The sequence below is a fragment of the Corapipo altera genome, unplaced genomic scaffold (assembly GCF_003945725.1).
Source record: "Corapipo altera isolate COAL_440 unplaced genomic scaffold, ASM394572v1 76, whole genome shotgun sequence".
NCBI lineage: Eukaryota > Metazoa > Chordata > Aves > Passeriformes > Pipridae > Corapipo > Corapipo altera.
This window is the reverse complement of record NW_020884964.1, coordinates 1,554,234-1,576,186: the sequence shown is the minus strand read 5'-3', so window position 1 is coordinate 1,576,186 and position 21,953 is coordinate 1,554,234. Positions and strand designations below refer to the sequence as shown.

General features: G+C 43.7%; 1 protein-coding gene across 5 annotated transcripts in view; it reads left to right on the top strand.

Moving 5' to 3' along the window:
* SYNDIG1 (synapse differentiation inducing 1) overlaps positions 1 to 21,953 on the top strand; it is a 78,128-nt gene that overhangs the window by 51,285 nt on the left and 4,890 nt on the right. Inside the window, exon 4 of one of the 5 annotated variants that reach the window (XR_003531128.1) lies at positions 2,208 to 2,356. The exons of 3 other annotated variants lie outside the window; for them this stretch is intronic. Coding sequence is in view for 1 of the 2 variants with exons in the window: in XM_027664700.1 (XP_027520501.1) it covers positions 648 to 686 (39 nt within the window). In the remaining variant the exon portion in view is untranslated. Of the gene's footprint in view, positions 1 to 647; positions 752 to 2,207; positions 2,357 to 21,953 lie in introns of those variants that run through there. One more of the 5 variants, XM_027664700.1, reaches the window with a different exon arrangement.

Below are 21,953 nucleotides of genomic sequence, written 5' to 3'. Positions count from 1 at the left end.
TTCCAGGTCTAGACTTGCTGAGGAACAGCAGTTCTGCTGCTGGAGTAAGCAGTGATCTCTCAGCTTTTTTGGATCTCAAAAAGCAGTTTCTTCTGCAAGCCTGGTAGCATTATAGATGAGATTTCCAAGGAGATGAGAGTACCACATTTAATCCTTACTTGGGTTCTTGGGTACCAACAAAGCAGCCTGAACCTGGGACTTCTTTTCATACGATGAAGCCAGAGAAGTAAACTTGGAGGTGTTCTGTCCTTGGGCCACCTCAGGTCTGCCCTGTAGATGGCTGATCTCTGTTGTACCACTAGGGAAACTGAGGAAGCACTGACAGAGGTCTCCGGGAGATTGCTGCTTGGAAGACACAGGAACTCAGTCCACCAGCTGTGCAGACTAGGTGAGGGGATGCTAGAGGAGAGTCTAGGGAAAGAGCAAGGTCTGTCATAGCTGGTATACATGCAAAGTCTGCCTGCCTGTCATCTGTCTCTTCCCCTAACCTCTTGTAGTTGTTTTGTTATCTCACAAGGATTCATGTATTGCTTTCCCTTAGAAGGGACCATGATGGGGAATTCTAGGGGTTTTTGAGTCACACTTTTCCAGACCTCTTAAAAGACTTGATGCACATTGGTCCTCCATCTCCCTTTGTCTCTCTACAGGAGCATGTCCTGACATCTGTGTGCATGGAAGGAACTTGAGAAACTCTCCACATGCCTCTACAGCAAGCAGAGGTAGATATTGCACACTAAAGACATGGACAAACTCTCATGTAGTTTAGGCTGGTGCTTTACCACATCTGTATCTTCTCCCAGCTGAAGCTGTGCCTCATCACCAAGTGTTGTTGCTCTGAGGAGCTGCCATTTCGACCAGTTTATGCTCCAAGACCTGTCAGAGGAAGAGCAGGCCACTCCAGCTCAAGGCTGGGACATGGAGGACCCAAGGCTACTCTTGGCTCTACTGTGTGACCTGAGATCTTGCTTTGCCCTCCCTCTGTGAGCTGCACTCCAGGATGACAGATGCAAAGGACAGATCATGTTCTTTGAGGCAAGACTCCCAACAAGGCATGAAAGTGTTCTTGCAGTTGTCTAAGGGAAGATGGGGGGAAGAGCTGGTGCAGGCACTGAGAGGTGCCTCGGATTTGGCTGCTGCTGCTGCTGCCAGTGTGTCTTCCCAGTAGAAGGATGTTGCTAAGTTCCCCATACAGCCTTGGGAGTGTGTCATTCTCTGGTGGGTGGTTGTAAAAAAACTGTTTGAGTTTCAAAAGAAGCTTAACAACAGTGAGAAGAGCTGCAACTCCATGCAAATAGCCAAGGCCCATTTGCAAAACACGAATGCCACATCTGCTCCTAACAGAGATCAGCTGACAGTGGCAGGAACTCTGTCATTTCTTTCCTAAAACTGAGAATTATTTGACTTAAAACTTGAGCCAAAGGGTTTTGTCCTCAGATGTGTCAGTTGATCAGAAACAAGGGGAAGATAACATCCCTGCCATTGGCTGCTAATGACAGGCTCAGTACTGACATTCTCGTGGGTTTGGGAAGGGAGCTGTAAGGCAGGGTAAAAGTCAGAGCTGACCAAGTGCTCAGTGCTTTTCTGTATCAGGACACCCTTGCCAGTCCATTAGGTGATGTGGAGACATTCCCATTCTGTTGAATTTGCCAGTAGGAGATTTTTGAATAAAATATAGAAATGACAACAAATTTCGGATTCCAGAGAAGTTAAGGGCCACCAAAGAGAGCTGCTTAAGTTCTCTTGTTATTTATTCTGGACTCTTACTTCCAGCAGGGCTTCTTATCTTTCTCAGTCTCTTGCAATTATGGAGTACTTCCCCAATGCTATAGTTCATAAACTCATTTCTCTCTCTGTCTTCTCTGCCTCTCCCTTTTCTTTCACTTTCTCTCTCCTTTGCTACAATCTTGAATGGCATAGCAATTAGCAACCTTTGTTGTCTCTGCATTTGACACTCTTCAACTCCAAGATAAGCAGCTACACATAAAATGAAAATATCAATGCTGTCCTAACCATCTGCATGTGCAGGGAAAGTATCATTGACCTCCTGAATGACTGGTATAAATGCAGGCTTAGTCTTCAGGGAAAACCTTGACTTTTGTTGCTTGGTGGCTCTTCTTGGTGTGATTCTTGGTGTTGTCCTGTTCAACTGACATGATGATCCTTGTAGGTCCCTTCCAGCGCTGGATATTCTATGATTTTCTTTCCAGAGACTCAGTTCCAGTCCTCGTTTGTTCCAGAAGACTGAAGCATGAGACAACCAACAAGTTAGTGGGTTGCCTGTCAACAATATTTTCAGCCTCTCCTTTACACTCTTTATTTCCAAAGACTGGTACCCAGCTTTGGCACATGGAAGCAGGTAAACCCAGTTCCACTCAGGGGATGGCAGTGGTGAGATTTCAGTTTGCTGTGTGTTCCATACTGTCATGAATAGACTGCTCTTCAGTCATCCACCTTTCTACTTTAGAGCTAGACAGGTATCCCTATGCAGCAGACAAATCTTCACGTGCCTGTAAGGCAACAGGTTTTAAACATCTTTCAGTTCAAACCCATGATCCAATACAATACCCATCACCATATTAACTCAGCCATTTGATTTCAGAAGTAAAAGTTCTGGTTTTGAAAAAAGACTGTTTTCCTGCACCAGGATATCAGCCTTGATTTCTAGTCTATGCATCCCTGAATTTCATTGGAGGACCTTCATATGGTTTGGGCTCGCAGACATATGTCCTGGATATCCAGGACATATCATAACTGGCTCCACGTGGGTAGGCTATGTTTCTTTGTAGCTGTCATACAGCCCTCCTCCCAGAAGCTGTTGAAAAGCCTGACTTGCCGGAGGGACAGGGTGGAGACCCTAGGCCATAACTATAACTGTGTCACCTAAGTCTTTTGGGTTAACAGGTGTCTTTATACCCTTGTTTACTTACATTTCAGTAATTTCAGCAATGGTCATACCCAATGTTCTGTATTATTAAAAACATTCCTTTTAAAATATATATAGGTTTTCTAAGTGCAAATAGGACCTCAGGGCCCGTTGTTTCAACAGACGCATTTCAGCTTTTATGCTTTGCTGTAGGTATCACTCCACCATGCTTTAGGCAACACCATGTACATATTCCACCTCATCTGCCTGTACATCACAGAAAAAAGTGCTCATTGGGATGCAGTAGTTGGAGGTGTTAATGGAAACATGTCAGGTGCCCCCTTCCCAGCTCCCCATATTCCCCCAATAATCTCTGTTCTTTGATGAGGCATTGAAAAGTACAAAATTTCTGTTCCAAAATGCAAACACAAGAGTAAATCACAATAAAATGTTAATGGAAGCAAAGAGTAAAGTTAACCATGAGAAATGCTATCCCTAGGTGAATATCCCTATGACAAGAAGTGGTCGATATCCCATTGGAATAACCTTTCCAGCAAGGCTCAGTTTTGAATAAGCTTCACGTTGCCCTTGCTACTATGAAAGGAAATCACTTCTTTAGTAGGGAAGAGAAAATTGAGCTCTCTTCTTGTCTGTAATTTAATTAGTCAGTCTGCCTTTGCAGGTGCCATAGTAGGAAATCCAGTGTTAGAAAGGAACAACTGAGCTGAAGAATGAAGATAGTAGCATTAGAGCTGAAAATCAAAGGCATTCTCATCAACATATAATCCTAGACTTATATAATTGAATATATAATCCTGTGACTGTAAGAAGTCATACAAGAACAGCTTCGAGAGGATTATCATTTCCTACGCACACTCAAACATCTCCTCTCTGCTGCCCCAGATTAAACAGTGATTTTTCAGACCAAAGCTAGGAGAAATGCACAGAGATGACTGCAAAATGAGCACAGATCTACAAAGGAATTCAGATCTATAGGGCTTCTCTAAGAAACCTGTTCAGAGTTCCTCAGGCAACTGGGAAGTGTCCCATCCATTTCACCTAGTTTCAGATCAAACCTCAGAAAAGCCAGAACTGAATAGGACACCATGGGGAGACAACCCCACTTGGGGCTAGCCAGTAGACCTCACAAGCCCCATTGTCAGCAAGTATCAAAGAGCAACCATCCTTCAAAGGCTATAAAACACTGATGATGTAAATTTACACCCCTTCATCCAACTTGTATGCAGGGTCACAATGTCAATAAGGGTTTCAGATGCTGCTGCATGAAAGGCAGGGAGACTACACAATGATGGATGGAAATCATCCTTGTTTTACTCAAATAAGCACAACTCTTTCTTTACCCTCCCAGTGGCATATCTGCAAAATCGAAACCTTTAGGGACCAGATAGGGAGAAGCAAAGCAAAGAACTGTCTGGGAAGATGTGTGCTTGCACATAATTTAGGACTCTTCAAAAGCACTGGGAATATGAAAGAAGGCAATGTAGTCTCAAATTGCCATAGACATGCCTTTCATTACTTTCCTTATTGTAGGCAAGGGTCCAAACCTTAGTTCTCTCTCACATGAGGAGTTACAGAGAAAGCAAGATGATTTTTGAAGAGCACTGATGTGACTCAGCCTAATTGCCCCAACAGCAGCAATGGCACAGAAACCCTGGAGATTGCTATCATGACCTGGTGCTTTGCTTCAAGCCACATGCTGCAAATAATAATACCACTTCTTTCTAGTGAAGAGCTTGTATGAAAGGGGATTGTCTGGATTTTGTCTGGGATAGAGTTCATTTTCTTCTTAGTAGCTGGTACAGTGTTGAGTGTTGGATTTAGGATGAGTACTATACTAATGTTTTAGTTGTTGCTAAGTTGTGCTTAACATAATTTAAGGATTTTTGAGTGTCCCCTGCTCTGCCAGCTAGGAGCTGCTAGGAGGGAGCACAGCTGGAACAGCCAGGAGGGAGCACAGCTGGAACAGCTGACCCAAACTGGCCACAGGGTATTCCATAGCATAGAACATTATGCCCAGTGCATAAACTGGTGGGAGCTGACCAAGAGGGGTGGATTGCTGCTCTGGAATGGGCTAGGCATTGGTCAGTGGGTGGTGAGCAATTCTGTGCATCACTTATTTCTCTTGGGTTTTATTCCTCTCTCTCTTGTCTTTTCATTATTATTATTATTATTGTTATATTATACTATTTTACTTTGTTTCAGTTATTCAGTTATTAAACTGCTCTTATCTCAACCCACGGGTTTAATCTTTTTCCAGTTCTCCTCCCCCACTAGGGTTAGGGGGAAGGAGTGAGAGATTGGATGCATAGTAGTACTTAGTTGCCAGCTGGGGTTAAACTACAACAGGGACTCATTCCAGTCTGGTGAGACAGCTTCTGCTCATAGTAGGAATCTGACCTTACTGCTTTCTCACTGCTGGGCTTAGGACCCCCTTCTGTCTTGGACATTGGAGAGGCAGCTGTGCAGAATATTTTTTTTCTTCAGGTTGCTGTTCCCAGTCTCCACAGCATCCCCTTTTCCCTGCGTAGTGCTCTTTGGCATGTTACCTAACACTGGGCTGCAGAACAGAAGTTTCAGTCTCCAGTCGTGCTGGAGTCCAGCATAAACCAAGGCACCTCTAGTAGTGTGCACACCACTAGCAATCTGTCCTGCTGCTCAAGGCTGCCAAAATCACAAATAGTTTTGGCTGTTCCACACCACGTACCAAAGATGGCAGAAGGCGTTCTGTCTTCAAAACCTCCTGTTTCCTGGCACTCCATTCCTCCTTCATCATCCCAGATGTCTCTGGACATTTGAAGGCCCCGTTTCTGGCTGGTACCAGTGTGTGGGACATATTTGCTCACATTCTCTGAGAGGGTATATGAAGTAGATAGTCTTTTTTTCACCCTCCAGCATGCAGACACCATAGACCACATCTTAAATCTGTCTCAGCTGGAGGTTTAAAATGTCACAGAGACATTTTCTGAGGAAGTCAGGGACAGGGTCATGCAGTACTCACTCCCATGAAGAATGGTGGAGCTGTGCCCTGTGAGAGTGATTTCCCATCTCTGCAAGTTTTGCATACGGTGCTCCTGTTGGCACAAGGAACCACAAGGTAACTCCAACTGAGCAGGAATAATTCTACCTATATACAAAGAAGAAATATTTCCTCCATCAGCAAGAGAGCTTTTCTGTAGTGGGAGATAGACATGTAAGCAGAAGTGCAATATATCTTACCTGCTACTTAGAGTGTTTTTGGGACTTGCATCCTTGCTACTGTGAGGACCTCCTTTCTGAATTGAAAGGGTAACAAAGAGTCTTAGAGCACCCTGTAATAACATTTGCATCCTGTTCCAAAAAGTGTTAGGGCTTGGCCTTTTGCTGTTTTCTAGTGGAGTAGAGAAGTGTGGATAATTAGCTTGGTGTTGGTAGGATGCTCTTGATAACGCCTGTATGTCTTTTACAGCCACCAACACTAGTCCAGGAAGAGGATCCCTATTGTAGTAGGAGCACTACAAATCAAAGTTAACATGCTTGAAATTACAAGAAAAATTCATGAGCCTGGCCCCAAGGACTTACAACTAAAAAAAATTGAGAGATAGAGAGGGAGTAGACAGCGAGAGAGTGCTGGTCACTAAGGCAGATGTTGCTTTAGACCTCTGGCTGTGTAGCTATCATGAAACCATTAAGCACTGAGCAAATAATGAAAACAGTTGTTCATTAATATTTTAATGGAATATTTTCACAGAGATGTATTTCAGTCATGAAATATGTATTAGCCCAGTGGGGCAAAGAGATAGCACGGAGAGACAGAAAGAAGGGGGAGGAGGAGAGGAAAGCAAGTAAACTCTGAAATAATTAATTATCAAATCCTTCTCCACGTGAATGACTTCCTATTGAACTCTTCTGATGGACAAATGCAACAGATATATCACACCAGGATAGGCTTTGGGTCTCACTAGTGCAGCCCTGCTTTAGTAGCTCCACCATTGCACTGTGAAAGATGATACTTGCTCATCGGCATAGTTTGTATCTCTGCATCCAGACTCTCACCCTGCTTACTTGCTGCCACTATTTGATGTGACCCATCCTCTTCCATAGCCTTTTGTGCTTCTGCATGAATCAGACTGGTCTGTTGACCTCAACAAGAGGTAGGAATCACTCTGAACAAGTTCTGAGGACTTGGTCCCCCAAGGCAGACCAGATCTTCCTTTGCTCTTCGTCTCTCACTGAGGAGGCAGGTTTTAACAATGGTATACGGTCAAAAGCTCAGCTGATGAATGGCAACTCATGCTATAGTGGTGTGGCATTCTGATCCCTACCGTGAAAAGCAGTGTCCTGTATTTAACAGGCATGGAGGGTCTTCAGCTGGATTTTGCAGAAGAAGCAAAAGCAGGCTTATAGTTTTCCTCTCCCTGCCTGTATGTGATGGAGTAGTCTTGGGCATGAGATGGCCCAACTACATGTGAAAGAGATTTCCTCTGTAGAGGCTGCCATCCTGCCAGATGCCCAGGGTAGCACACCCTCCTCCCCTTACTTTAAAAGGAAGGGACTGGAGAGCAAGAAGTAAAGTCCCTTCAAACAAAGGGAGCCTGCCCTGACTCTGAGGTTTGCATTTGACAGGACTAGTCCTGTGTTCACCCAGGGTGTCCTGCTAAGGCTTTCATTCCTCTTCACAGAGTGCAGCATATGGGTCACATCCTCCCACACTAAATGTGTTTTTCTGCCTCTCCGTAGCAGTTCCACTTGGTGCAGGGTGTGCAGTCAGGGACACACACACAGACACACAGCCCTCCTGATGACAGGGACCTGGCACCTGCAGCTGCTCTTAAGGCTTGACCTGCCTTCTGCTAGACAAACCAATAGACTGGAAGAGGGGAGCTTTTGATTTTGCTTCTTCATTACTTTTGGCATACACAGCAATGCCAATTAAATCATGGGGAACGAGATACTTGCTAGATGTATGCAACAGAGTAAAGGAGAGAAAAGAAAAAAGAAACAGACCATGTCTTTGTACAGTCTGGAATAATTTGATATTGGAAAACATTTGCAGGTTGTTGATGACTCCTTAGAACCACTAGGAAGGATCCTTATTAACAATCTCTGCTCTCCCTGTTGGACAATGAGGACTTAGGTTTGTGTGCTAATGGGTTTCCAGTGAGGAAGAACTGTACCCCTGAGAAGCAGTTTGTTAAAGGAAGAAGAGACCTTTGAAATGGTCTCTTTCTTTTCACCAACTATCGTCAAAGCAGCATTCTGACTGTGGGCCCAATAAATCAAAAATAAAATGGTCCCAGAATGCCAAAGTAAGAATTGTTGCAGCTCTGCTTCATCCTGCTCCATTCTCTTAGTATGGCAAGAGGAGATTCAAGGAGCAAGCCTAGCATGAAAACTATATTGTAAGATGGTTGGAGCAGGCATTAGTGAAATGCAGGAGGAAAAGAGAGTACCAAAGTTAAAAAATCCTTGTTGATCCATGCCTCAAGCCAGTTTGCTTTCTTCCTGGGGGCAGGAATGGGAGCTGACTCAGGCATGATGGAAGTACATTAGCAGGATGTTCCTGCCATCATAGAAATGAAACCAGCAGCCCTGTACTGCAAGACCTGCACACTCCCTCATTTACTCCTTCTTAACGCACTGCAGTTGTGATGTCTCATGGGTCTTTCTATGATGCTAGCAGACAAACTGCATTGGGAGAGGCTGTTACTTGTGCTTGGGCAGGTGACTCACTCCTCAGCAGCAGCTTTTCTGGAGAACTCCCCTTATATGTCAGCAGCTTTCTTCCCTGCTCACTGTGCAGTGGAAGGATGGGCAAAGCCTGTCTAGCTCACTCTGGTTGCTGCTGGGCAGCTGCCACCCCTGGGAAGATAGTGCTGCTGCCTGAGTGTCTTTTGTACACCCACACCCCAGCCCTGCTGAAACACTCAGTGGAAGAATGCAGAATACCACATCTTCCACTCTTCAGACGACCTGCACCCAGTTTAAAAGGGTGGATATAGTAACCACAAAGGGCAAAAGCAGGGTTGATGTTTGCATAGCAGAAAGGGAGAATGAATCAGGACCAGATGGGCAACAAAAGGAGCAGAAATAAGCAGAAAGAGAAGGTTAAGAAGTCTATGGGAGAAGTAATAAAGCTCTTTGATAGACCCCCCACACACACACACATGCAAGTCCTGCCCCACTGAAACACAGCACCGCCTGCGTGGGAGTCCTGTAGTTGTAGGAGGGAGGACTTTCATGAGCAAGAGATTAGAGGTCAGTATCTGCTGGCATGACAACACTGTAATGTGTTTCTGCTGGAGAACATGGAGTTCTTGTCTTGCAGCTGCTGAGTCATAGGAAAGACAGAGCAGTCATTTCAGGGTGTTGACAACTTAATACAAGGTTAGACCTTCCATTTCCATGCCAACAGTGATGGTGATGAATACAAATTAATTGTTCCAGGTCAGCTGATGAACTTTCCCCATAATGAAAAATTAGATCTTGTTGAGTCTTCCTGTACTGAGTACGAAGTTGAATCTAAAGATTCCAGAGCACATCCTCCAGTTTCTTCAGCCTGTGCAGAGGTGTTACGGGCATTAGTAGATGCTGGTGGATATCTGGTAGGATACCTGTCTTATAGCATACTTTTTTCTCCTTATTCACTTTCCTCATCCAAGGATTGTTTTGAGGACTAGGCACAAAGGATGGAGAATATGTTCTTTGTACTGCAGTGATTACACTACCTAATGCAGTTACTAAGTCTCCCCCCCCAGAACAAGAAGCCTAGACAGGAATAATTTCTCTTCCAGTCTAAGTGTTTTCCCAGGTACTAAAGGCAGTCTCAGGACTGCCTCCAGCAGCAGATGCAAAATACCCTGTAGATCCAGAATATCTTTTCTCAGGAGTTTGTTCACTTAAACCTCCCTGCTTCAACAAGAGGAGCAGCTTCCTCAGAATGATCACATTTATTCAGAAGCAACATGTTGACTACTGAAAAGCAATTAAAAGTTGAATGTGTAATGACTCAAATGAGAATTTAGGCACCAAAGTTTTGTTGATTGGTTAAGACTCTGTGTGCATATATGTATATAAGGATGTCAGAAAAGAGTTTCTTTGAGATTTCTTGTATCAGAGGGTTTTCAAAAACATTTTGAAAAGGTTGGAGCATCCCATATCAATACAATTTTAAGCAGAACAGAACAAATCCCTTTTTTCAATTGGAAGGAAATTTTTTATCTGCAAGGTTTAGTTAATGTATATATATAGAAAAAAACTCAGAGAAGCGCAAAAATAAAGTGAAATATTTCGGAATTATACTTTAAAATAAGCACTATATAAAATACTTAAATAATTTCCATGATTTAAAAAAAAATTGTTGAACATTTATGTTCAACATATTTTTTGACACTATTTTCTGCCCTTGGTCAGAAAGAAATGTCATATTTCATGCTCACACCCTTGCCTGTATCTCTGTTTAATCTTGAATGGAATTTGATTTGTTTTAAAATTATTACAAGATCTCCCTCTTCTTCTTTTCTTCTCATCTGGAGCTTTCAAAACATTCCTCCTGAGTTTTTATCTTCAGGAATGTCACAGCTATATTTTAATGGGGCTTTGGTCAATTTGGGTTTGTTTTGCCCTGTAAATATGGGATCTGTTGTAAAAGTAGTGATAATATTTTAAAATGGAAGAGAGATGAGAAAGACAAAATTTTGTTTTATTAGAAGTATGTCTATAAGAAAAGCAAAAATCCACTGCCTTATTCCCATACTTGTTACCAGATCAATAGTTCCAGGGGAAAAATAGGAACAGAAATCTGAGAGAAAACCCAAGGCAGCACACAGTTTGCAATGCTATTTGTGTACTTTTTGATCAAGATTAAACAGACTTTTTTGATCTAAATGTGGTGACTTTAGCTCTTACGCTAAATAGGTGCAAATTTTGTGTTGGCAAAATCAACAGTCCTTTGTTAAATAAATATGGTAATATATTAGCATAATGGATTAATTGGGCACATCATCTTGCATTATAAACCGACAATGTTGAACTGAACTCTACAAAGAATAGGTGAAAATTCTGGGCCAGACTAGGGGTCCATCGAAGCCAATAACCTGCCTCCAGTGGTGTCATAAGCAGATAGGAAGAGAGGATTTTAAGAACAGAGTAAGCATATGATTCTGTAATACTTCTGTGATGTTATTCCCAAATAATATCCACGATAAAATTGATAAATTTATATCCATTGATAAAATTTAATTATTAATTCAGAAAAACAGCTTCTAATAGAATTTTACCTTTGAGATGGTCTCTTTGAACTTTGCTGCTGAGTTCAAAAAAGGAAAAAAATACAAGTTCGCTTCTCCAATATTAGAGGTAGCAGTATATGAAGATGACAGAGTCCTTTATGCTCTTCTTCAATGTTTTTCAGGGAATCAAGCATCAAAAAAAAAGGTGCATGGAATTAAATGAATTAACCAAACCAAAACATTTTGTTTTATAGAGGGATGAGATGTTAATCATTTTAATCAGAAAAGAAAGGTAGCACATTAACTTTTTTAAATCAAATCAAGACACCTAAGTGTCTACCAGAAGGAGTTAAATTTGCCCAGGGCTATTCTCTATAACTGCTCACAGGGAATCCCAGAGCTTTGAGGCACCTGAAACGAGGCTTTCATGACATGCAGTTGGGTTGGCTGATGAACTCTGGGCTAGGAGCCAAAGTCAGGAGGCAGGAAAGTTCTGACTATGAGAGTAAATAGCTTCTGCTGGTGTCGGGGAGTTGTGGTGAGTAGAAAGAGAAAGAACTGAAACATCTTCAGTCCTGCTTTTCTTCTGTGGGCTAGGCTTTGTGGGACCATGCCTGGCACTTCCTCCTTGCCCTTGGGAATGCAGACCACCAGCAGCTTTCAGGGGCTGAATTTAGGACTCTCTGCTATTTAGCTATCTTACAGGTCTATTATGTACATTCCTGATGTAATCAAGCGTTTCCTTTCTGGTACCTTACACGTGTAACCCATATACTAGAGTAGGGAAACTTGCAGCTTGTGTTAATTTTTTGTGGCCTTTGCAATCGTTTGCTTATCCATCTGTCCATCAGTGTTCACCGATAACAATACATTGGCTAATTTTTCTCATCAAGTAAGCAGAGCAAGTAGGGCTCCTGCAGATGGTGAAATCTATTTGTTGTTCTCATATGCAGGGTGGAAGGCCATTCATTCCTCATGCTGGGCAGATTTTCCCCAGCATCCAGGTTGAATGGACACACATGCTATCTGGCATTCCTGCAAGGGCAGGTTCCTTTCAGTGTTTCCTATTGTGTCAGATGCATTCTTCTAACAGCAGACCCCAAATTAATCTAGAGTCACTTTTCTCTCAAGAGTCCTAAACAAAGATCCTTGCATCTTTTTAAAAGCAAAGTCTTTCTTTGCAGGGAAGAACAGCCTAGTTCATACTCTGCAAGGTAATGTATTGCAGAGTTAACTGATATGAAAAGCTCTGGGAGTGCAAACTGATTTGCCTCTTAGAGAAATACAATTAAACCATCAAATACTCTGTGTCCTTTGTGATTTAGTTAGATTTCTTTCTGATTGATTTTAAAATAAAAGAAGTTTAGTGGCTAACTGTAGTGGATTGACTGTGGCTGGACATCAAGTGCCCACCCCGCTGCTCTGTCACTCCCCTTCCCAGCTGGAAAAGGGGAGAGAGAATAAGATGGAAAATGACCCATGGGTTGGGATAAGGCAGTTTACTAAGGCAAGAAAAAGCAAAAGCTTGCATGCACAAAAGCAAAGTGGAAAATAACAAGGTTTATTCTCTACTTCCCATCAGCAGCAGTGTCCTGCCATATCCCAGGAAGCAGGGCTTCAACAACATGTAATGGTTTCTTAGCAGGCAGCCATTGGAAACAACAAATATCCCTGTTCCTGCTCCTTTTCTTAGCTCTTGTGTCTGAGCTGATGTCATATGGTATGGAATATCCCTTTGGTTAGTTTGGGTCAGCTGGCCTGGTTGTGTCCCCTCCCAGGATCTTGCCCTCAGTTGGGGAAGGAGTGTTACAGTGCTGATGCTGTGCTCAGCAGTAGCTGAAACACTGGTGTGTTATCAATGCCTTTCTAGCTACCACTGCAAAGCAGAGCGCTGTGAGGGCTGCTATGGAGAAATGAACACCGTCTCAGCCAGACCCAATACACTGTCCCAATCCATGAAGTGTGGAGAGGCAAATTTTGTCTTGATCCGCAAGCACATAAGAGGAGAAAAGTTCAGAAATAGCTAAAGCGAGATTACCAGACAAGCGAGATCAAACATTGGTGTCCTAAACCATAATTCAACTTTATTATCTATGAAAGAGGAGAGAAAGGAGGAAAATAGGGAAGTAGAAAAAAGCCAAGTGCAATTAAAAAAGCAGAGTATAGTCACCACCATGGGTCCCGCAGTGTCCCAAAGATCTGTTCTTCAGTCCTGTGGTGGGGGTGATCTCCATTGGGATAGGTCAGGTGTTTGCTTATATAGAGTCTGGGCAGCAGACTTTACAATAGGCAATGGCAATGGCATGTCTGCCACATAGTTAGCAATAACATGTTTACTGCACGTAGGCATTGGTGTCCACGCAGCATTTGCCTGATGCCCTTAAAGTTTATAGGCTGAAGCATTGGTATCCATGCAATGTTCGTGTGATCTACCTTGTTTTGCACAAAGTGTGAAGGTTGAGGTTAAATGAACATCCTGTTTTTGCAAACGCTGTCTAACCAGAAGCCTTTTCCAACAACACCCAGGCAATGGTGAAACAAGACAGTTGTCTATTTTAAAATAGAACAGTCTTCTACAGTGGCATCTGGATACGTTTCAGAAGCCTGAGTTTGCTGAAGCTTCTGCTCGTCCTTGCAGGATCACTCCTTTTCTCCATCCCTCCCTCTGTTTCCTTGTTTTCACCTGAAGGTGGTTTGGCTGATTTAAAAATCTGAATAAAAACTGGGCATTAATTTAAATCAAACAAAGGGACCAGAATGGGAATGGAGAGGTTGGAGAGACATTGGTTGATGCCATCAAGTGAACCAGGCTCCATGAAGCAGTATGCTCTGTCTCTGGTCACCTGGAGCACTCCCCAGCACAAACAAGGCTAGACTTCGAGTCTCCTCAATACCAAACCTTACCGTCTGCCTACTGAGGTGCAAATCCTTGGCCACCCCAATAACAGCAGCCGTACTGAGATGACTTTGGAGGGACCTTTCTCTCAACATCTGCTTGTCAGGCACTTTTCACATATACGACTCAAGACAATCCGTGGATCTACCTCAGAGAAGTGGAATTCTTGCTTCCTATTAATCAGTGCTATAGTCATGAAGTTCCTTTGTCTGTCTGCTAAAGACAGTTGCATCACTTATGTTGCCTCTCCAGGAGAGGGGGAGAAAAGACCATTAAGGTTGAAAGAGAACAAGAAAAGTAATGTAAGAAAACATAAAGTTTTGGGGATTTTTTCCCAAGTTTTGTTGGTTTTGTGGACTTTAAGAAAGTGGAAGAATGGAAAGGGGAGAAAGAGTCTTCCCATATGAAAGAAGTAATCTTCATCTTTGGTGACTTCTGAAACGTTGAGTTCATTGAAGGTAAACAAGTGGAATAAGTTACCTCACATTCATTTTTGGATGCTGCAGAGTCCACTGTGCCTGATAACTTGTTAGACTACTAGTTAACATATCAAATGACAAAATGTTTCTCAGAAATGTCTTGGGCTGCATCTCCTGCCTAGAAAGATGTGACCAACAGCATCGGTGGGGATTAGACGAATTTGCAGAGTTTGCAGGCTGGTCTGGCAAATGGCATCCCAGGAAACAGTCCTCCAGCGACAATTCCATATAACTGATATGGCACTCATGTGCTGGGAAAAAAACAAACTCTCCTAAGGAAACCAGGCTCTGCCAACCACAAATCAGAGAGCTACTCTGAAAGTCCTCAACACATGAAATTCTGAGTAGATAAACAGTGTATCAAGGATTACATGTAGGGAAATCACGGGTGATTGTAATACAAAAAAAAAAGTAGATGAGAAAGCTACTGAAATCAACAAACAAGTGAATCTTACCTCAAGAGTTCTTAAACTTATCTTGAAAAATGTTAATGGTCTGTTGTATAGGAGATTGTATAATTCTCTTAAACCCCACAGATCTAACTTCAGCTCAAAAGGGGCACTTGTGAGTGAGAAAATTGAGAGCTCAGAACTGGAAGAACTCATCCTCTGATCAAATCTCTTCCTGTCAGGAGGAGAAACCACCCCAGAGGCACTTTTAAACCTGCACTGTCTGTCTTTACCTGTTCTTGTTCCTCCCCAAATTGTGGCTCAGGGTGCCGAAGGCAGAAATGCCCATCATCTCCCTGTCCTACCACCCCTTTCTTGTCTGTTCCAAGCAGGGAAAGTGGGGATCCAGGTCTGATATCCTCTCTGGCAGCACTTAGCAGCATCTTCCACCCTATTCTGTGGTGTGTGACACATGTTGGAGGGAAGAGCCACTGCTATGAATGTAGAGTACCCACTGACATGGTCTTCCTCCCATCATAAATGAGGAAGAGAACCAGAGGCAGATAGAAGGAATCATAGCAAAACAAGGACAGAGCTGGTGCCTCACCATGTTCTCTCCCACTGGATACAGTGGACATTTCAAATTTCAACAGTACCATGTATCTGTTCATCTACCCCAAGGGGTAGTAAATTGAGCCAAAATGATAAGCCCCCAACTTGGAACTGGGGATTGATGTCACCACTCTGCATGAGATATATACTCACATGGCTTGATGTACGATCATGTGGCCAGTCCCATGAACAGAAAGGGTCTCAGTGGTGAGATCTGAGATCCACAACTACCCAGGTTGGGACCATGCATTGCACCTTGATACAAATGGAGTTAGGGAGTCATGGAGCAATAGGGTTGGATGTGGACAGAGGGAATCCACTTTCCACACCAACCTTACATAACAAGTTAGAGGTAGAAATATAATGACTGCAGCTTTTCCTCAAACCTCTCTCTAGCAAGTCTTTCAGCAGAGCCCTAACAAAGTCATCACAGGGCCCTGGTTTTCCTTGTGAACAGAGGCACATTTGTGTATAAAGAAATTGACAGGTCAATAACACCTTGCACAACCTTGTACAACTGTTAGATCTTGGCAATCTGTGGCACTGTCCAATCAGTCCCAATACAGAGCCTGTGACAAGGGTAGGGGCACCACAGGCAGAAAGTACCTTATGATGTCCCTTGAGATGAGGACAACCTCTTGCCACGCACAAAATGGAATCTGAAAAATAGCAATCACTTCCAGATTCTCCTTCCTGAATAATGCTCACATTTTAAACTCCATGTCTTCAAATAAAGAGGAAACAAACAGCTATCTAAATGGAAAAGTAAAGGAGCCCCTTGCGACTGAAGTAATCACTAATAATTTGTTGATAAACTTCAGTTGTTCATAGATAGTTGCCTCCAGCCTCTAGGTAGATAATGTATATTCTTCATGCGTGGACACAAACCCAAGGCATTTGCATGTAAGTCTGTATGTGTCTGTACAAACTAGGCTTCACCACCTGGCACCTTTTCCAAATTTTCCTCTCTTTCATCACATCTGCTTAAGGGCTAGAAGCAAAGTGGAGGGGCAAAATCATGTTCTTTACCATAAACATCCAAAATTCCTGTATACACCAGGAAAACAGAATTGCCCTCATATCACAGGCTGAGGTCTCATTCTCTCAAGTGCAATCAAATGAACTGCTGTTGCTGTGGAGCTTGTCTAAAAACATCTCTCTGCATTCTGCTAATTCAGGTCTTTTATGCCTGCTGTTCTCATTATTATGCTCTTGTTTTTCCAAGTGTTGAAATCTCACTCGGACATTTATAGTTTTATCTGTACTCAAATACACAATCAACAGCCATAGGCGGGACCAGCCGGCTACTGAATCACATCCTTGCCTGTATTTTCAAATTCCAGCAGAATACATTGATACCAAAATGATCCAATGGCTGAAATACAAATGTTATGAAAGTTGATCATGCAGAAGAGGTAGACTCATACTGGTCTTCGTTTACACCCTCATCTCCCCATTCACACTCTCTTCTGAACCTTTCATGCATTTCCAGGGATAAATGTTGTTCCCAGTACATCCCCTTCCACCAACACAGCATCATTTAATTTAGTGGCTGTAGAAATGCCATTACTCAGGCCCCTTCTTTTCACCTGCCACATCATCATTCAGAAGCTTGGCAGGATATTGGAAAGGCTGGAAGTTCACATGCTATTGCAGGGAAAAGAAGGGTATGCTCACAAGGAAGGAAATGTCACTTGAAGGGCCGGATTAAGAAATGTTAGGTTAAATTACAGAGGGACCTGAAGTGACTGCTCCAGACACAAAGTGGTCACCAGCCTGCCCTTTCTCACTGCTTTCACACAGGTGGCTTTTCCTCCTGCCACTGTGAGGAACCTGTTGTTTGTTTCACTGCTTTGCTGAGCGCTCATAGTGAGGCAGCGGGTGAGGCAGGTCAGAGAGCCCACTGATGGGAAGCAGCAAGTGTATGCTGCAATGCACTCACATGGCACAGTGCTGTGCTCTGCCCACTGAGGGCACAAGCCTGTTTACTAGAATGAGTATTCACTGTTGAAAGAAATCCTTCAGAGGTAAGTTTTCACACTGGATTTTGTTTTATCCCTCTGAGATGCAGCAGAGCACTTAGGACATATGACAAGAACCTCAAGCAAGCAGCAGCAGCAGCAACTGGTGTTTATCTAGTTTATCCCATCTCTCTGTGGTAATGAAACTCTGATGACATCTTTTTGTCTCTTCTACTCAAGTTCTCATAGTATGCCAGAATTGCCTCAGGGGAAGTTCCATGCGGGTTAGGTATTTATTTTCTTACCATCCTTATCAGCCATCCCAACTGGATCTCAGTGCTACCAGGGAAGTGAAGATCTTATGCTTTTTATCTCCTAAATGCTTAGGGTGAGGTTGATCCTTCACTGAAAGACATCAATCCCAAGCAAGTTATCTAGTCTCTACCTATCAACATTGAAGGGTGGGTGGGAGTTTACTGAAGATGATCCACCATTCAGTATTGGACATTGCAGTCTGAAGACTAGATTAGGCTGGGTTGGATGCCTTCCTTTGAAAAAGAAAATAAATTTAAACATCAGTAGAGATTAAGTCCAGCATTGAGCAAAGGAGTTCTGTGTATCTGGAAGTGCTTGCATTTCAGGTGACATCTGCTCCCCACTGTTTCCTCAGTAAGTTCCAGACAGAGAATGTCTGCTTGAGACTCATGTCCATTTTCTAGGCCATCTTCCCAGCAGAAATGACAGAAGCCTTGTTATGGGTTTACTTGTTCTAAAAATCCAAGCGGAAATTTCCTTTCCCTTGTCCCTGCTGTAAAAGAAGGATGTTGAATGGGGAGGGGGAAGGGGTGATTGACTATACAAAAGAACTAGCTGGCAGACCTGCATTCCAGACTAATGGCCCATCCAAAACTGCAGGGAGGGGAGAGGAGTTTTTTCTCCTCCTCTCCTTGCAAACTGGGGACAATTCAGTTTTTGCCTTAATGGGGGCAAGGTATGTTGGAAAAGCTTGGAGGCCGTTTTGCTCTCCATCTGGTCATCTGGCTGCCCTCTGGCCTTGGCTTGCCTGCACGCTGCCTTGTCTCCAGCCCCAATCTGCTCAGAATTCATCAGGGAGTTTGTGCTCATCGACGAAAAAGGGGGAGTCCTAATCACAGCAAGCCGCAGACAGTGTGAGTTTAGTGGGAAGGAAACCGCCCTTCTTTCCCCTATTCCCCTTCTCCTTCTTGGTGGGGGGGAAGAAATCTCCATTTTTCCGGCTTCTCCCGTGATCCGGGGCCCCCACACGGTGACCACCAGTGATCCAACAGCGCCCCCTGCTGACCCACACCGAGCACTGCAGGCTCTGCTCCTCCAGCGATCCAACAGCACCCCCTGCCAACCGTGATTAGAATCACGCAAGAGGACGGCAAAGTATCAGACTGTCTCCTTTTTGAAGGGGACTTTTGGGTACAGGATTATTGCTTAGTTGTTTTTGTGTTCTGTTACTGTTTTTGCCAATATACATATATCCTTTAATAAAGGGTTGTTATTTCTTCCTTTTTCCATATTTATTCGATTGGAGCCTCTTAATTTTGGCTTTACAATTGCTGAGAGAGAAGAGTTTGGTCTGCCTCATAACTCATCCTCCTTACCAAAACACTCCAGTCTCTTTAAACTTAGACAAGCCTCCAGAAGAGTTCTTTGGTGTCTGAAAGGCAAGTTACCGCATGCTGAAGTTTCTGTTATACTGTGGTGTCATGGTTTGAGATAGCCCTAAAATCCAATTCCCTAGCTTCTTCCCCCCTCCCACATCTCAACCCAATGTGAGATGGATTTTTCCAGACAAAACACAACCAGACTCAGAATGGGGGAAAGGGAATATATTACAATGACTGTACAAATAAATACTATAACACATTATACACACGATCACAACTATCTCTACCATGACATATAGTATTTACAATGGATCAGATCTCTTGTCCCCTCCAAATAAAAGTCCAGGAGGGAAAGAAGGACAGATCCCTTCCAGTCTCTCAGGGCAGCAGCTTCTTCAGAGTAGCAGAAGCAGTCTGTCTCTCTCTCTCATGCATGCAGCCGTTGCTGGATCTCTGCCAGCACTCACGAGGGAGGTATCCAAGCTCCCTTGGCCCCGTTGCCAACCAACCGAGGGGTCTTCCATGGGCTTCGTAACCCCAGACAAGGCCGTTCCACCACGTCATATCACGAAGACGCAGGGGGTCTTTGTGACGGCCTGGTATCTCCAGGAGATTCAAGCTCCTTGCAGGGCCTCTGTGCCCTGCCTCAGGCTGCGAGCTTCTTTGTAGCTTGCAGCAAGGGAGGGCCCCCAAGGCCAACCTCCCACACCGTCCTGGCTCAGCTCTCAGGACGACCGAACTTCTCAGATCTCTCTCTCTCTCTCTCATGCATGTCTCTGTTGCTCTGTCTTATCTCTTCTGGCTCACTGCCGCTGTTTCTCCGGTCAGTGCCGGCTGCTACCTTCTCCGGCCACTGCCCAGTTTGGAGAAAACATCTCCCAGCTCACAGTTACAGACACATAGTCCAGTTTAACACTGTTCCAAGTCTCTGTAACCCCCAACTGGGGCTGGGGGGCCCCAGAGGCCCGAAGGGGCTCCGGGCCCCTTTCCTCGTGGCTCCTACAACATGGCTACTTCTTCTACAAACCAAACTACAACTCATCTCTTCCGGTCTGGTTGTGATATGTTTACATTTCTGCAGGAGCGCCCATTGGACAGAACTTCAAAACTTCCAGGGGTTTCCACCCCTTGGGGGTTACCACTTTTCTTAGCCTCTGGGGGGAAAACAAGGTTCAAATCACTACATGTGGACATAATGGAATTTGCGAATGCCTGACAGAGCAAAGAACAGTTTGTCATTTAGTTCACCATTTCTGCCAGTGGATCTGTTTGATGAGACTCCGTAGTACCTTTGATGCTCTTCTCAGGACTGAAAACTCTTCTGCCATGTCCCAGCCCCTGCACTGGGTATCTGTCAGTCCCTGCTGTCATTCATGATCAGATTCTAACTACTTCACTTTTTACCCATCCGTATCTTTAGCAAAGACCGAAGTCTTTTTCTTACCGTCAGTGGAAATAAAAGGTGGCAAAAGCCTGAAGGTGGAATATATTGCGCAGAAATTTGAGATCAGCAGAAGTGCAAGTTAGGCAAGCTAAAAAGAGTAGGCAGAGCTTTTGACTGGAAGAAAGGTAGATGGTACAGGAGCAGAATCATCCTCTGCATGAGTTGCTCCTCATTCTGTGGTATTTTTTTGCATGTTCTTTGAAGAACTAAGACTCAGAATTTGGCCAGTGGCTGCATGAAGCCTATGTATCCCTGCTCTCTGCTGGCCATTTCTTCCTGTGAAACAAAAAGAAATCCTTTCATCACCTGACCAAAAGGGTCAGGATACCCTCTTCTCATCCTACATGGAGCCAATCCTGCTCTCCAGCCTTAGGTAGGTGAGGCAGGATTGCTAACTGTGTTCAAGATGTTTCTGTTTCCAGATAGTGCATTTTTTGTGAAGGTATTTTGTGAGTATGATATATAAATCACTGTGGCATGCAGCAGAACTTTTTGGCCTTGCAGCTTGGAGGTACCATATTCATCTTTTCTCTGCCTGTAAAACATGCAGCCCAAAGACATGACTAATATGTTTTGCAGAAGTTCAACTTGAAACTCCAGGGAAGTTCCTTGAAAGTGTTTATAAACAAGACATTCATTTTGTTAGTTAAACAAAAGAAGATAATCCTTCCAGACCTCCTTACCCCTTTTTCTCCCCCCTCCCCTCACTTTCCTGACTTACTTCCAAAGCTTCTAAAGAGAGGATTGATTGGAGACTGATATGAGCTAACGTTGCTGTTCTCAACTTTGTAGTACCCAGTCTTCATCACAGCTTGTGCCCATAGCTGGTAAGTTGGTGGTTATGTCTGGGCATCCAGAGTACACAGGCCAAGGGGAACCAATGGGCAGGGGTAGTTTAAGGACACAAACCTTTTGCAAAAAAAGTATCTTGTCTTCAGGTTGTGCAGAAACTTGCCTAGTGCTATGCCATGAATTATCCCTCACTTGTAATTCATACCGTGTCTTGCACTTGTCCCCAGCTCTGTTTATCAAATCTGTTGGTCCCGCTGCTCCCCAAGGACTGTATAAATTAGTTTATCAGTCACAGGCCACAGTCTCACCAGGGAAGGGAAAAAGCGAATGGATAGAAGTACTATAAAACTCCACAGATAATACAGTTTTGATTAGGAAGAGCACTAACTATTGCAGCCACTTTCAAGTCCATTAGAATAGTTGTTTGTATTCCTTATTACTTAAATTGAGGCACTTAGCTCAAAGAGGCTGTAGTGAATACAGCCCTTTGTTAGCAGGGCATTTGGATCTTCATTCTTGTACCAGTCCTGGCTGCACTACTCTTCAGAATCAAGCGTGAATGGTTAGTTACTACCAGCTAAGTATTCAGTCCAGTAGTATTCATAGTTGGGGGTTTCCTTTTCAGGGCAAAGAAATAACAAAAGCCAGTATT